The sequence below is a fragment of the Cydia fagiglandana genome, chromosome Z (genome assembly GCF_963556715.1).
Source record: "Cydia fagiglandana chromosome Z, ilCydFagi1.1, whole genome shotgun sequence".
Taxonomy (NCBI): Eukaryota; Metazoa; Arthropoda; class Insecta; order Lepidoptera; family Tortricidae; genus Cydia; species Cydia fagiglandana.
The window spans coordinates 31,037,301-31,054,963 of record NC_085959.1 but is presented as its reverse complement, the minus strand read 5'-3'; the positions used below and the strand labels follow the sequence as shown (position 1 = coordinate 31,054,963).

At 35.8% G+C, this 17,663-nt stretch overlaps 1 protein-coding gene across 6 annotated transcripts in view; it reads left to right on the top strand.

Annotated features, from left to right (window-relative positions):
• Window positions 1–17,663, top strand: part of LOC134678849 (multiple C2 and transmembrane domain-containing protein-like) — a 59,179-nt gene that overhangs the window by 14,011 nt on the left and 27,505 nt on the right. Inside the window, exons 1-3 of one of the 6 annotated variants that reach the window (XM_063537561.1) lie at window positions 7,333–7,541; window positions 15,650–15,782; window positions 17,405–17,538. In XM_063537561.1, coding sequence (XP_063393631.1) covers window positions 15,678–15,782; window positions 17,405–17,538 — 239 coding nt within the window. In that variant the 5' untranslated portion in view covers window positions 7,333–7,541; window positions 15,650–15,677. Of the gene's footprint in view, window positions 1–7,332; window positions 7,542–7,873; window positions 8,220–12,833; window positions 12,860–15,329; window positions 15,371–15,649; window positions 15,783–17,404; window positions 17,539–17,663 lie in introns of those variants that run through there. The other 5 variants (XM_063537555.1, XM_063537556.1, XM_063537558.1 and 2 more) reach the window with 5 other exon arrangements.

Genomic DNA, 17,663 nt, shown 5'->3' with positions numbered 1-17,663 from the left:
GTGAAAATAATTCAGATTATGACCTGTGACTCGGCTCAGTACAAGGGTCAATAACAATTAATCCTCATAACCGTCTGCGCAACGTGACTTGGTTTTGTTAGCCTGCTATGAAATTGTGAAGTAATTAACATCATTAATTGTCATCTCGATCTCGACCGTCCATAATCTCATCAGCTGTTGACGCTTGAACTGTAAATATTTACCATGTTGGGATACGTAATATTATTTTGTAATTTATTCCGATGAAATATTTATCCATTCGATATTACCTATTACCAAAATACGGAAACATTTGACGGAAGTCCATAATAGACACATTTACTACTTAAGATATAGGGGATTTTTTTTTATATCACCGGCCTTACTTACTTACTTAGTTACTTAGGTCGTTCTATTTTACTGGTTCTTTTCTTAAGTCTTTATAAGCATATCCCGGATTTTTGGGGGCAGACATGTTTTACACTACATAGCCATAATATGTAAAAAAAGAACCTCACGAGTACCTAAGTATTTGAAAATTTAAAAGTCCGTTCGGAGCCTACCTATTTTTTATTTATATTACTATTTTACAATAAACAAAGTTATAAACAGCAGAGGGAATATATCCCCCTCCTGATTTTGAACTTTATTTCAAAGTGTAGGGTTCCATTTTGTATAATAATAGGCACCTGGCACCATTAGGCCTTAAAAAGGGTAGGTAACCTAAAAGTCAGTAGGTAAGCTTATTCTGTGTCCCAAGTAAAGCATACTCTTATAATAAATACCTTCCACAAATTCTATAATTTATTTCCAACTTATTATTATATTTATTTCTAGTAATTTTATGTACCTACTTATATGTATTATGACTACAAAAATTAATATTCATAGTATGTATTTGTTTTTTATTAACTAAATAAACGTGACAGAGTTCTATAGCGTAGCCATATGTCACACGCGTGCACCCGTGAGGGACAGAACATACCTATCCTGGTTCCGATCTCCTTTTAATAAAATCGAATTTTGCACTATATTGAAATGTAACTGTTAACTTGTAACTTATCTGCTAAAATCAATAGGTAATGTTAAATACATTCGAAATGTTAGTAGTAAAATTTTAAACGAGCACCAAAGTACTGAATTTGTCATAAATTATGTAACATTCTCCGAACGTCCTTAGTCTGGGACCGGTCTGAAAACCAGCGCCGGGCATCTAGGCCTGGCACACGCTGAGACTGGAACCCTTTGCCTAATACAAAAATCTTCTCACCTTTTGCTCTGTATAATTTGATAATTTAACGGTTGTATTTTATTATGTAAGTAATTCTAACTCTATGTTATTTTCATGTATGTGGCAATAAACCATTAAAATATATATATATAAAATAACCGTTGCAAGTCGGACTCGCCCACCGGGGGTTCCGTGCAAATTTATCTTATTTTTTATTTACAACACGATACATACTGCGGTGTGCAGTGCAGCCTTGCAGTGAAGAAATTAGGTACTTGCCAAATTTCATAGTATTAGGTCAACGAGACTTCTCGTAGGTACTTACCTACCCTATATTGATTCCCTTGATAGTATAGAAATCGACATTTTTTGCGGCCGTATCTTTTTTTCACTTACCTACCTATTAGAAGTTGTTTTTTTTTACAGTTTCAAGGTACCGTAGATCTGAGTATTTAAGTTTAGGCAAGCCCACAGCCCACTGAAAGCGAGGTGAAAGTAGTATAGGTATTAGGTAGTATTATTGATTGGCTAATGCGTATCAGTTCTATCTTTTTATTTTGCAACTGTGAAGCCTAATGTTCGCTGAGTGAGATCGTAGAGAAAGGTACCAGTCATATTTTGAATCAGTTGGCTAACCGGTGTGTCTTCGACCCTGACTAACCGTGGCATCAAGGTGTACTAAACATATTAGCATACGTTTAAATTATATCTATGTATATCATTTTTATTATTCCTATCACTAAAAATACTACCTGTAATGAGCTAATAACAGATTGGTGGTGGGGTGCATTTGAAGACCTCATTGAAAATCCAACTGCTTTTCAATGTCAACTCCTGTACTGGGTGCATACGGGCGTACGTAACGTGTACGTTAACAAGTTTTTAAACAGTAGGTACTTACAGTTGCCGATTTGCGTTCAAGAATGTGACTTAAGGTTAAAGTAGTTATTCGCCGCAAGTTATTAAAGAATCGCGTGTGCTTGTGTTTCGGATGGACAAAAATATTAAAATCATAAGAGCATAATACTCGTAATGTTATGGTAAGTACAGTTAATACATTCGCTAAATGTTTTAGTCTGTATGTTTTTCTTAGATTTACTTATGTAGGTAAGCGAAGCAGAAGTCGCCAATTAGGTGGAGGATCAAGGTGGTTTCTGGGTCCAGAACCACTTTTTCTTACTCTGTAAATGATCCACAATATCATAAAATGCATAAACCTGCTAGTACTCAGGACATATTGAAAATTCCTGCCACTTAGAAAAATAAGTCTTCTCATATATCAGAATCCAGAAACTTTCAGTAGGTATGGCCCACGTCTTTGATCAAAAGATAATTATATTTTCTATTTTTCAAGTAAAATTATTTTATAATCTTCTACAATCGCCCACACTGTTAACTGTACATCGGTGAACCTTATGCCTTTGTAATAAAGTCCACCGATGTACAGTTAGGAGTGTTGCTGTTAAGGTACCTAGTAATCATAGTCGCCCTATGACTTTTGACATACTCAGCATACGCTCTGTATGGAAAGCGACAAGACGTCACTTGAGCAGGGTGACCAAACTGTATGCAAAAATGTTTTTTCGACTTGTCATCTGAAACATAATCATTGTCATTGGTGATAATGATAAACAATAATAGCAATATTATTATAGGCTCATCTTTGAATTCTGTATGATGTTTTGTTCTCTTGCTCCACGACCCTGAAATCACCCTGTAGATTCGGATGAAATTATCAAATTGATAAATCCTTTCGTATTTAATTTGTATATTTTTTATTGAGGTAGGTTTTGAGGCATGATTTGAACCCTCTATTCATAGGGGCATTCATACATTGGCCATGTCTCCAATAAGAAAACCGGCCAAGAGTATGTAGGGCCATGCTCGGTGTAGGGTTCCGTAGTTGAACCCGCCAATCAAATTAGGATGCCTTGAACGGGGGCTATTAGTTAGTATCATCTTCTATCTTATACAGGTGTCCCAAACTTATGGGACATGAAGGGGAAGTACCTTAAATATCGTAGATAGTGTATTTTGCTCAAAGAAGACTTTATGTTATTTTTAAAAGTTAGTAATTCTGCATTCATGGATTTTCTAAAAATTACTTGCTTCGTCTGGGAATCGAACCGACTTAAATGTCAAAAAAAAATCACCTTACTTTTATGATGCCAATCGAAAGAATAGCTAAAAAATAATAACTCTACTTAAGTAACATTGTATTTTAAAAGAAAGGAACAACGTAAAATGATTATACTACTCTTTGAGTTGCACCATATGATAAGAAAATCAACAGGCAGCGGACTCATTAAAAGATTGGCGATTTGCGTAAGATAAGAGGGATCACATTTTGAGCATTTAATTAATTAATTTACAAAACAAAATACCCACTTAATTGACTACGGCAGTTTCATGTATGTTTTTAATTTGATTAAAATGATTAATTTCACGTTGTTCCTTTCTTTTAAAATACAATGTTACTTAAGCAGAGTTATTATTTTTTAGCTATTCTTTCGATTGGCATCATAAAAGTAGGGTGATTTTTTTTTGACATTTAAGTCGGTTCGATTCCCAAACGAAGCAAGTAATTTTTAGAAAATCTATGAATGCAGAATTACTAACTTTTAAAAATAACATAAAGTCTTCTTTGAGCAAAATACACTATCTACGATATTTAAGGTACTTCACCTTCATGTCCCATAAGTTTGGGACACTCTGTATATGGATGCTGATACGCAATAATGTGTCAATAAGATGTCAACTCAAAATATTGACGCTTAAAATTGTCATTTTATTGCAAAATGGATGTGGGATGACTCATTTTTGCTAAACACCATTTCCATTTATATAAATGCAAGTGTCCTGACTGACTGACTGATTCATCAACGCAGAGCCGAAATTACAAAAGATAGAAAGTTGAAATTTGAAAAAGGGGATGAAAGTGTGTATGGGGTCAAGTTTTATTTTAAGCTTGGAATAAGAAAACTAATTTCAGCGTTTTTGAAAATTCATCCCCTACGGTGGTGAGAAAGGGGTTGAAATTTTGTATGGATATCAAATATTTTTTTGAGCACGGGACTTGAATCATTGTATTTGGAGATATTATTAGAAGACCGGAAAAGTAATTTCAGCGTTTTGTAAAATTCATTCCCTAACAGGGTTAAAAAGGGGTTGAAAATTTGAATCCATTACCAATGCTTTGAAACTTCTTAGAAAGGCATAATAGCCGATTACAACAAAAATTGTTGCAACGTTTTTGGAAATTCAACCCCTAAGGGGTTAAAAAGGGGATGAAAGTTCGTCTTAGGGTGCAAATTTTATTTTAAGCTAGGGACTTGACACTTTGCAAAAAGGTATTGAATTAAAATACAAGAAAACCAATTTCAGCGTTGTTGAAAATGTATCCGCTAAAGTGGTGAAAAAGGGGTTAAAAGTTTGTATGGATATCAAATATTTTTTTTTAGCGCGGGACTTGAATCTTTGTATTTGGGGATATTATTAGAAGACAGGAAAAGTAATTTCGGCGTTTTGTAAAAATCATCCCCTAACAGGGTTAAAAAGGGTTTGAAAGTTTGAATCCATTACAAATGCTTTGAAACTTCTTAGAAAGGCATAACAGCTGATTACAAAAAAGTAATTGCAACGTTTTTGGAAAACCAACCCCTAAGGGGGTTAAAAAGGGGATAAAAGTTCGTCTTGGGGTGCAAATTTTATTTTAAGCTAGGAACTTGAAACTTTGCAAAAGGTAGTAAATTAACATACAATAAAACTAATTTCAGCGTTTTTGAAAATATATCCCCTAAGGTGGTGAAAAAAGGGGTTCAAAGTATGTATGCTTATCAAAAAAAATTCCGAATGCGGGACTTGAATCTTTGTATTTGGGGACATTATTAAAAGACAGGAAAAGTGATTTCAGCGTTTTGTAAAATGCGGGATGCATTTTACAAAACGCTAACAGGGTTAAAAAAGGTGTTGAAAGTATGAATCCATTACAAATGCTTTGAAACTTCTTAGAAAGGCGTAATAGCTGATTACAAAAACAAAGTAATTACAATGGTTTTGGAAATTCAACCCCTAAAGGGGTTGAAAAGGGGATGAAAATTCGTCTTGGGTGCAAATTTTATTTTAAGCTAGGAACTTGAAGCTATGCAAAAAGGAATTAAATCAAATTACAAGAAAACTAATTTCAAATTCATCCCCTAACGTGGTGAAAAAGGAGTTGAAACTCCTTAATAAAACGGACAAGTGGAAATGACTCGCCCACCGAAGATGCTGTACAAAAACAATATTTTTATTTACAAATTTATAGTTATAAGATTTTTCCCTGTATGTACCTATGTACTTGTAAAGTAGGTTAAAAATATAACTTACCTTTTATAGTTCTAGATCAATGGGATGTATACTTACTATAAATTTGAGAGTGTCGAAATATACGTTTTCTTGCTCGTCAACTCCCTACTCACCTGTATGGGCTCCCAACTTAACTATAATGAACTACAATGTCTAGTCAACTATAATAAAATTGACCAATCACAGCTTGCCGCGGTCAAAAGGACGAAATAAAACCATAGCACAAATGAATTATTTATATTAGGTTGTATAGTAGAAACAATTTCTTCATAAGTCAGAAACGCGCATGGGATACCCTTAATATAGCAACATCCATAATAATTTTAATTTTCAACAAACAGAAACTAAATAAAATAAATTAAAAAATAGTTGAAATTTTTTTTTTAAAGAATTAAATAAAAATAAAAATAATATTTAAATCTATTTTAAACATCCATAATAGACTACGAAACCACTGAGCGTTGTTTGTTAGTTTCCATAGCCTACAGTGGCCAAAATCCAGAAAAAAAGTTAAATTTAATTTAGCTAGGAGCAAGCACCAGGGTCTCATTGGGCATACTTTTGGTTTGTTTGTCTATCTATATGACTAGTTTAAAGTATTATTTTTGGTTGACTCGTAGAAAAGGTATTGTATACAATAGTGATTAAGTAAATCAAGCTTTTAAATCTCGTACCTCACTTAGGCAACTCAGCAAACTTTGTTGCCTAAACACGGTACTCGGCTGAAAAGCTCTCTATTATATCACGATTGTATAAAATACTATTTTTTGCAGCATAAACGGCCGTATGGTTTTTACTTTAACTTAGAAGCTTTCAACTCTATGGCACTGGTCCCACCGCGAGCTAGTAAGCTATGAGCTATCGGCTATAAACACGAACAAAAGATAAGCACTCCCGTGTAAATAAAAGAGACACGGCGATATTTATAGCTCACCGCTGGGCGAGTAACTATAAATATCGCCGTGTCTCTTTTATTTACACGGGAGTGCTTATCTTTTGTTCGTGTTACTAGCTCGCGGTGGGACCAGTGCCTATACCTCCCCTCCACCCACGCTCTCCCGAAATGAAGAATTTTGACATACAGACGGACTGACAACAAAGTTATCCTATCAGGGTTCTGTTTTTTTTCCTTTTGAGATACAGAACCCTAAAAAGTGTATTTTTGCTCACGCATAGTCATTTAAATAAAACCATGAATATCGATTATGTCGCGTATAATGAATTTATAATACATCCCCCATGAATCGTAGTCAGTTGTCTATTGTCTGTATATAGTTCATTGACCAAATGCACAAGGTATGTATGTAGTATTCATTATCGTGGTTTTTATTACTATTATTATTTTACTGATATGATACATGATGTCACTTAATTTAAGAAGACAAAAAAACTAAAACTAAATAAATTTAAACAAAAAAACGATGCTTTAAAATTCAATAGAGTGGATTACGTATCCCATCTCACCGCACTCTCCCTTATGTTAACCAGAAGCTAGATACATAATATTAAGTAAGTAGGTGTCACAAAGTGTAGCATGTGTCTCCTAAGTTTTCCTTAGAAGAGGACAATGAATTCGATCAAATTCATTTAAATCGTTAAGAAATTAACATATAATCGGTATTACTCAACAAGTTAACGCAATGCAGTTTAAAGTGCATTAATTACGATGGCCACGTTCGAAGCGATTTCAATAATTGGAATAGATAATCCACGTATGTTAACGGCGCGGCGTGCGGGTGCGCTGGGGTCACTTATTGTTGTTCGGTGCAGCCGGCGCGGGCGCACTCTCTTACGCTGTTCGCGCTTCATGTGAGAACTCAAACTATTCTCGTCACAAACATGTGAACACGGATTAACCTTCGGAAAAAAACTAAGATGTTGAGAACCGCAAAGTGGAAATCCCTCCGTCGATCGGCTCAATTGACCCGTGGTCTGTGATTCAGTCGTCTGTGCACCTCCAACAAGCTCGACTGCCTGACAACAGGTAAGCACAGTGCAACGATCGACTTAATTTAATTTTAACGACTCCCAGTTTGATTAGTTAGTGGCATCGTATTTATCAAATAATAGTCCATTATGGCTAGTCGACGTCGAGAGATAAGTACTTCCGCGGATACTCAAATCGTTCAGTCGGAACGTTGTCGTGAGCAAATAATTGTGTCATTCTGGTTTTACCTAATTATTTGCTTTTTTTTTATGAACCTTCGATAGTATTCTTGACTTTGTTTAGTGATGGTAGTAAACAGTTAAACACAAACGGTCTCGAGAATACAAACACGTTTTGTTTTCTTATGTGTATTATTTACTTATTCGTATTAATTTAAATTCGATTTGCGATGTCATTTAAAAAAAAAGTTCATTTTAGTACGAAATCTCATTTAGAATGTGGCGCGAATGAGGAGTCTCACACTACCATTGAAAATTGTAAACAAACGGATTCGCAGTTGAGAGATCTACCCTCTCCACGTAACGGAAGTAAATTGTCGCGGACGGTGGACAACAGTGGCTCCTCTGACGGACAACAGTTAACTGACGCGAAATCTTTGAATAATGTATATAATTTACATACTAAATCAAATCACAATGTTGTCGTAAGTGAGGCACGGGCGCTTGAGAAAAGTAACGGCAATGTACGACAACGCTCGATGCTGCAGGCTTGGACGTAAGTACTTTATCTTTTTATACAGGGGCGCTGATGACCACAGCCCCATTATTAGGGTACGTATGCGTATTAATATTACAATAGTAAAATAATAAGGAATAATAAATAATCAATTTTGTATTACCTCTCTAATTCCGTCAATGCTATTTAGATGAGTTTTATTCCAAGTTGAACAATCACTCACAATCAATCACAAAATTTCATTGTAATTTGAGGCCTTTTAACTTCCTTGGAAAGATTACGATTATATGGAAAGATATATCTTTCCATAATTGCCCCTCATAATTGCGCATGTATGCTTTGGCCTCCTATATAGAAAGAGTTGTTAGTAATAAAAATAAAAACATTTTGATACAGTAACATTGCTCCCAAGTCCCAACCCTGATTTCAATTATCATGATGATTATCATAAAAATTACAAAACGGGACTCATATCACTTATAACTTAATTATATACACGCGATTAAGTCCTGACTGACGCTGACTGTCGATAGTATAAAAGTGTGATATATAATTCGAATATCGAGAGTGTTGTTGTGTCGACACGATACACGAAACTGATAAACAAGACGAAGTTCAAAGACTCGCGCGGCTAGAAGATGTTGATGACAACTTTAACCAGTCTTCTCCGAGACCACGGGGACAATACCATCTTCAACATCTTTAGTAGGTTCAGAAGGAACCTCGTCATGTCACGTCACCAAAGCAACTTGAAAGCTTATTACTCTTATTAGCCATGAAGAAATGTATGAATGCAAATTAGATATCTGTGTAAAATGGCGTGTGTTAAGTTGTGAGTTTATATTGTGGGTTAAATTAATGGTTATACTTACTCTGGTATAGTGCCATTTCTTTTAATACAAGACAGTAATTAATTAAATGTCAAACTTATGTAGCTCTAATTAGCGTGTAATTAGCTATAGCTATATGACTCTTGTTTATGTTAAAAATGTTGCGGGTGTTTAAATTTTAAATATACTTATTTTACGCTCCTTCGGTCGTGTTTTAAAATTCGCCCCTCGTTGCGAATTTCGCACTTGTATCGTAAATAACTAATATTACCGGTGACCAGAGTGCTGGCAGCTTTCACTCGCAGCGCATTAGTATCGCCAATCAGCGAGGGAATGCTGCCAGCATCTTTGGCACAATGCCGCGGGGTCCTTATTTAATATAAGTTTTATATGTAGCTTCTATAGTTGAATAATAAATACCCATATTGTATTGCCTGGGAAGATTGTAACTATAATGGGTTAGATAAAAAATACACATTGCCTAAATTAAGCAAGACTAATCTTACTTATTTTTTATTTTCTACGAAGACTGCATTACCTATCTCTATTCTATCGTGACAGCATTGCTTGCTCTCAGATCGGTGCGAGTAGTCCAAGAAAGCGGCGACTTGTGCTCGGACGTTTCTTGGCATTGAAAGATGGCGTCACGGCCCAAGTACAAATTTAATATTGAACCCAACAGGAAATCGACGTTTCGTATAAAAACCAAGACCTTGGTATATAGTCATTAACTGTAGTTAACGTTACCTCCGAATAAGGATATCACATGAGTGATTGAGACGACAATTCATGAGTCCCCTGACTGTTTACGTTAAACGTGTTTTAATTATGGTTATTAATTTAGCTTAGATAATTTGTCGCTAAATATAACGATGAGCAACGGAAGCAGAAATAATATTGCTAAAAGAGGGAATATGTAAAACCGGTTACATTTTTTAGGGTTCCGTACCCAAAGGGTAAAACGGGACCCTATTACTAAGACTTCGCTGTCCGTCCGTCCGTCTGTCCGTCTGTCTGTCACCAGGCTGTATCTCACGAACCGTGATAGCTATTAGACAGTTGAAATTTTCACAGATGATGTATTTCTGTTGCCGCTATAACAACAAATACTAAAAACAGAATAAAATAAAGATTTAAGTTGGGCTCCCATACAGCAAACGTGATTTTTGACCAAAGTTAAGCAACGTCGGGCGTGGTCAGTACTTGGATACGTTTTCTTTTTGCATTTTTTTCCCGTTTTTTTTTTGCTTTATGGTACGGAACCCTTCGTGCGCGAGTCCGACTCGCACTTGCCCGGTTTTTTTTACACAGTATAAATCATGATGTTACCGTATTTTTTTAGACCTTTGTACCTAATGTTTCTTGGAGTATACCTATAGTGTAGGTACTTATTTACTCAACATAGAATATTAAAATATTAGATTATTTATCTCAATTTCTCAAGGATCCCGATTTAATACCGGTCTGGCCTAGTGGGTAGTGACCCTGCCTGCTAAGCCGATGGTCCTGGGTTCGAATCCCAGTAAGGGCATTTATTTGTGTGATGAACACTAATATTTGTTCCTGAGTCATGGGTGTTTTCTATGTATATAAGTATGTATTTATCTATATATAAGTATATATATCGTCGCCTAGCACCCATAGTACAAGCTTTGCTTAGTTTGGGGCTAGGTTGATCTGCGTAAGATGTCCCCAATATTTATTTATTTATTTATTTATTTAATAACAATTAGGTCCAATTATACGGCATACAAAAAAATGATGGGCTCTGGAGGGAAAGTGCCTTAAAACCTTAAGTTATTATAGCTCATTTTCGCTTGTCTCGCCCGGGAATCGAATTCCAAAAAATAAACACTCGCTATTTTATTCTAGGCTAATTAATTATTGTGAATTCGTGTTTCTTCCTATTAAAAATTTTGATGTAGGTATAGTATATACTTATGTAGACTGGCAATTCAACGATGACGTACCTTTTGTGGCACACCAGTTTTTTCTTGGAATGATCCATGAGACTTGTGCAAAATATTAAGCTTATTTATTAAATCGAACAATAATAAACTTGTATTACTGTCTGCATGATAAGATTGCCGTATTTTCCCGCTCAAATTAGTATTTTTTTGCAATAGGTACCTACGGGTGCTCCTTAATCCGATTGCGAACGGAGATTTCCATTAAACCTTAATGGATCTGTTATAGGTAGGTAGGTAGGTACATTGTTGTATATTGATAACATGACGAACGTTCGTGCAAATTAATTCTGGGAGTTGCAGCAATAACAATGCTTGCATTCTATGATACCGCCAACCGAGGATTCCGTACAAACTAAACTTCTTTTTTATTCTTATTTTATTCTTGAGAGTGTCGTAATAAACGTTTTTTGCGGCATAAACTGCTTTGGCCACGTGGTCCTACTGCCTTTGTCCTACCAATCGGACCACATGAACTTTTTTTCCGGTTGGTTCGATTAATCGGATCACCAGGAAATGTAGTTCCGCTTCGTCCTACCGATCGGAACACATGAACTCGTTTTTTCCTATTTGTTCGATGAATCGGATTACAAGGAATTCTAAAATCAGGCCAAATGAACTCATTTGGTCACACAAATCAAGATCATACAATAAAATATATCGGTTACGTAAATAACTATAATATGTAATACGGTTAGACTGTAATAATTAAAAGCAAGGTGTAAATCGTGCTTTTTATTTACCATAATTAATAGCTGGGCACAAAACAGTTAGGGTACATACCTAAGACTTACATCGTTACAAAAGTGACTATATAAATAAATTTACCTCGTTATTATTCCCTTAACTTTCCAATAAAGTTAAAATTTATTCTGTTCAACGGTGATGGAATTTGCTAGTCATGGTTATTTGTAAGTGATGTCGTCTACTAATTTACTCACGCCATCGTCATTCTGTTTAACTGTATTTGACAATGATTCACTTCTAGTTATTGTAAAGGTGGCCACTGACGAGCCTTCCAACAGTCCCAATTGCGTGGCTGCAATCCAAAATCGGTCCGTGAAAATCAAAAACGTACAATGTTTAAATATTAGGATGCCGTCCATTTGGATGAATCCATTATAACGGCATCGATTTGGAAGGCTCGTCAGTGGCCTGCTTTACCCAGCGGTCGGGAACAAGCGGCCCGCAAACTCCCCTGACTTTTTGAGGTTCTTTTTTAATTTATTTATTTCAAAAAGACACTTTAAGACTAGGTATACAATATTTTTGCCAAACTGAGACTGGGACTAATATTGTCAAACAATAATGTCTGATAAAGTCACACATATTAACAAAGTGCGACCCGCGACAACTTCCTTAACTAGTATGTGGCCCTTGGCTGCTAAAAGGTTGCCGACCGCTGTTTTTGTCGATTGACCGTGTGCTCTTTGCCAAGATGCTTATGCGACTCCGCTGTGTGAGAGCCGGAACTAGACGTAGACGACTAAAATATCAGTTATCACGTGTAAAACGGGTTCACGACTAGCCTCTATGTCCCAAAGCCTTCAAACAGTCCAAACTAAGTACAAACACAGTAAGTAAACTATACTCGTACGCGGTTGTGATGGGTTCTAGTCGTTCTAGTACTACAAGTGAGGCGGTGCTGTTTGAGTGAACTATTTGCGTACCTATAAAAACCCCGTGAAAATAGCGAAGTCTAGAGAAAACAATAATATTTATCATGCTTAATGTGAGAACATTAAACTATTATAGGAAGTGTAGTGTAGTGTTATTCGGCAAACTGATCATAAATGACTATTTATAAACTGGTTATTTCTAAATAGCAAGCATGAATCGCAGTGCTATTTTGTGGTGGAAAATACTGACCTATGTGCGTAATGTAAGTTACACTTAGGACTCGAAATCGGTTTACCTCGTTATTTTGTAGTTTTATAGGTACTACTTCAAGTGAAAACTATTTAATGTGTTGCTTACGAGTAACTTAGACTCAGCTAAGTATTACATGTTTATTAAGAAGACATGTAAGTACCTACCTACATAAATGTATATCTAACTAGTAATCATTTTTAAACGTATTTACATTAAATGATGTTTAGTGTTTACGATAACTATTTCACCGTACTACACAGCCATAATTATGTATAACCTGACCTGGACCTATATGAAACTTAATCATGAGTAAAACATAAATCCATTGGTATTAAAAAACATAGTCGATTTGTCGCTAACTGTATATACATAATTGTTTCCACAATCCGTAAAAGTCAGTTATCATTTAAGTACCTGCACGTAAATGATAATTGGCTTTGCGTCCCTCCCTAAGTACAGTTATATGATGAGATATGACTATAGTAGTATACCCTATAATGGGCGTGGAACCAGTAATGGGACAAAAAAACATAAAATAAGTATCTAAAAGTAGTTTATAAACACTGGCTGTATATTATCATAAATAAGAGTCCTAGAGCTGTTTCAGTTTGAAGTTTCATTAAATTTGGTTGCTTTTTAAGAAATTGGCGTCAACCCTAAAGTTGTCGTGTCACTGAAAAAAATACCACTACGAATTCTTAACAACTTCGCTAAGAGAGGTGAGTTAATTTATTAAATTTCAATTAATTAATACTTGATGAAAACTAGAATGTGTTTTGTTAATTGAATTTACCATGAGATAAGGTATACAACACACTATGTTGTGACTCCACAGATGTAAAAAAATAGTGGTATTTGGCCCAATCCCATTATAGGAGCTGTAAAACTGCGTACCTCCTATGATGGGACAATTGACAGAATGATGCTTGCCATGCCATAATTTCATGTTTAAACAATACAGAAGTAAAATGTAGTTACGAAATATGTCAATCAGGAGGTATTCTCGGACTTCGGATAAATTAATATCGTTTTTCCAAACTTTTATTTAACTTGCCCTGTTAGTTAGTGTGGGTCCAATCTTGGTAGCTGAATTTGAGCCACTTTTCGATTTCCGATTCAGTTGAAATTTTGTGTAAGTACGTAATTAAGTATGCAAATCGGATGATAATGCAATATTATGATAACATGGACCTAATCTGATGATGGAGACAGGAGGTGGTGGTGGAGGTGGGAACTTTATCGCAATAAACCCTAACTAATTGTGTTTGGGTATATTAGAATTGCCTCGATGGATCTAATACAATAATAATTGGCTGTGGAAAGAAAAATACATTCAGCGATAAAAGCTTATACCAAAAATTTATTTTTTTGTCGTAACTTATTCCCCATTTCAATATTTTATACTGATAGAGCAATGTCCATTATAGGGAGCCCATTACTGGATCCACGTCCATTACCGGGGGCCCATTACTGGAGCTTTGGTGTCCATGACTGGAGAAAAAAGCATAGTTTTAATTTGTTAAATATGTGGAAACTAATTGCTGTATCTTTCATACAACACGCCTAAAACATGAAAGACGGATAGGACTTTCATCTTTTAACACGCTAAGCGGTAGACCATTTACATGTATACGGGAAATATCATAAATACTCCAAATTTCCTCTTAAATGTCCCATGACTGGTGCTGTTACTATATATGAGTTCCGCAAAGATTTGACAAAATATGTATTAAGGATTTATTTTAATTGCACTATATCAGATAGAATGGGTCCAATTGACGATACATATTTGCCCAAAGGTTCGATTGACCCCGCTCTACTCTGCCTATAACATACAGGGTTATTTTTGGACCGTTAGCCATATTGTGCGAGGTGATTAGGTAGCCCATACTGAACCACTTTTTCTATGGGACCAACTCCGAAATCATAAAAAAGTTTTTGGCCGTTCACACATTTTGATTGAGTGGATATCCACGTTTTCTATGGGAAGGCCAATTTTTTTTGGGGTTTGGGGGTTGGTCCCATAGAAAAAGTTGTTCAGTATGACCTACCTAATCACCATACACGGTATGGCAAACGGTCCAAAAATGACCCTGTATAATGTACCTATATGTAGATACTTACCAGCAGCAATATTTATTTTTGGGGTTAACAAAGACAGGCATGTTTTTAAAGTTTTATTCATAATAATATAATATTATTATAAGAGCAGTCGAGAATGCCTATAAAGGTATACAAAATAGAAAAACCTGAATAGAGATCGACGCCTGCGGCTGTTAGTAGGTATATAATGACATGATCAAATGATTATACGTCATTTAGATGGAAACGTCCGTAAGTCAGAGTAGTCGACACGCTTGATTTCTAAGTTGTAAAGCAGGTGTTTTTTCATGCTCAATGAGTTTTGAATTCAAATGTAATTAATTTTTTTTATTAATGGTGTTTTAAAAAGTAGTGTTTTATTTTATTTTGTATTGTCCTCGGCTATGGTATGGATGGACATTGTTTGGACGGGCCCCAGGTGAAGATAACATAAATTGTATTTAGTTAGTAATTTATTATTCAGTGGCGTAGGTCAGATTGGTTGTACGAAAGACCACGGCAAACCGTTTTATTATTTTCATCTTAACTAAATTTTACATCTAAACTAAAAATAAAGCCGGCCGGCGGAGCCAGTATGCCATTGTTAGTATTTACGTTTTGTTGTGATTAGAAAACGTGCGACCCTGTGTTTAGCTATTTACAAATGAACAAAGTTTAGAGCGGTGAAACTCAGCAGTGTGGTAATGTTTGTGTGCAGGTCATTTGCTGTCCCGGAAGGCTTGGCGATGGACCCGCTGGCGCCGGCGCCGCTGGCAGTCTCCACGGAGTTCATGGAGCGCATCGGCTCCGGACTTTCCCTGCTCAGGGATCATGGAAAAAAAGTGCATAAGGTAAAGGCGCCTATTAGGGCTGATTTAGCCAGCGCGCGAACTCTCATGCGATTTTAGTTACATTGCGGACTGTTGGTTACGTCCAATTCAACCGACCGATCAAAAACCGTAATGTAATGAAACTCGCATGCGAGTTTTCGCATCGTCTTAATGAGCCCGTGGATGTGGATGTAAAATTCGGCGACTATCATCGTGGTACATACTTTAAAATACCTATGCATTTTATAAGCAAAATATAATATTTTTTATTTTGCATATTCATGAACTCTTCTTCTTAAAATATGCGGAGTTGTCAGGGCAGGATAAATTTTGTTCTCGGTCGAAATTATGGTTAAGGTGCAGTCTCCGTACGCAGCTCGCCTAGAACTGAGCCATGCATGCATGCCCGGGATCGCAGGAATCATTGTTATTGAATTGTAATTTATAGTTAATTTAAAAAAAGTAATCGATTAGTTCAATCGAAAATAACATTAGGTGCACATTTTTGTAGAAGCAATTTCGTGATGTTTTTTATGGTGCGAAAGTTGTTGTTTAACCAAGTTTCGAATCGGTGAAGTTACTAGAGAAAGCCCTCAAGATTGCTATTCATATAGCAAACGTATTATAATTTAAATAAGCTCTACAATTTTTCAAAAAATCTTTTAGCGGACCTAGACGTAGCCACTGTTGGCTCGACACGTAAACTAACTAAAACATGTCTCACCTGCTTAAAAGTTTAATTATGCCCATAGTGTACCAAATTTTTATTTCGTAATTTTTAATCTTGTTCCAGTATGTATGGAAAAACAGGAGATTTGACATTCTCAGAAGATCGTGGAAATCTACTGTGAATGTAACATTAGTCGACGCCGTAAAGGCGCCTATTAGGGCTGATTTAGCCAGCGCGCGAACTCTCATGCGATTTTAGTTACATTGCGGACTGTTGGTTACGTCCAATTCAACCGACCGATCAAAAACCGTAATGTAATGAAACTCGCATGCGAGTTTTCGCATCGTCTTAATGAGCCCGTGGATGTGGATGTAAAATTCGGCGACTATCATCGTGGTACATACTTTAAAATACCTATGCATTTTATAAGCAAAATATAATATTTTTTATTTTGCATATTCATGAACTCTTCTTCTTAAAATATGCGGAGTTGTTAGGGCAGGATAAATTTTGTTCTCGGTCGAAATTATGGTTAAGGTGCAGTCTCCGTACGCAGCTCGCCTAGAACTGAGCCATGCATGCATGCCCGGGATCGCAGGAATCATTGTTATTGAATTGTAATTTATAGTTAATTTAAAAAAAGTAATCGATTAGTTCAATCGAAAATAACATTAGGTGCACATTTTTGTAGAAGCAATTTCGTGATGTTTTTTATGGTGCGAAAGTTGTTGTTTAACCAAGTTTCGAATCGGTGAAGTTACTAGAGAAAGCCCTCAAGATTGCTATTCATATAGCAAACGTATTATAATTTAAATAAGCTCTACAATTTTTCAAAAAATCTTTTAGCGGACCTAGACGTAGCCACTGTTGGCTCGACACGTAAACTAACTAAAACATGTCTCACCTGCTTAAAAGTTTAATTATGCCCATAGTGTACCAAATTTTTATTTCGTAATTTTTAATCTTGTTCCAGTATGTATGGAAAAACAGGAGATTTGACATTCTCAGAAGATCGTGGAAATCTACTGTGAATGTAACATTAGTCGACGCCAAAGACTTACCTTATGGGCCCTCTACCGGCTCCAATGGACTGTATTGCAAGTTTAGGTAAGTTTAAGATTAAGTGTTAAAAACATTCTGACACAAAAAGTATTAAAATAGGAGGTTTTTAAATTGGTAGACTTCATGCGCCGTTACCTACACGGTCCTTGGATAGATGGGCAAATAGTAGA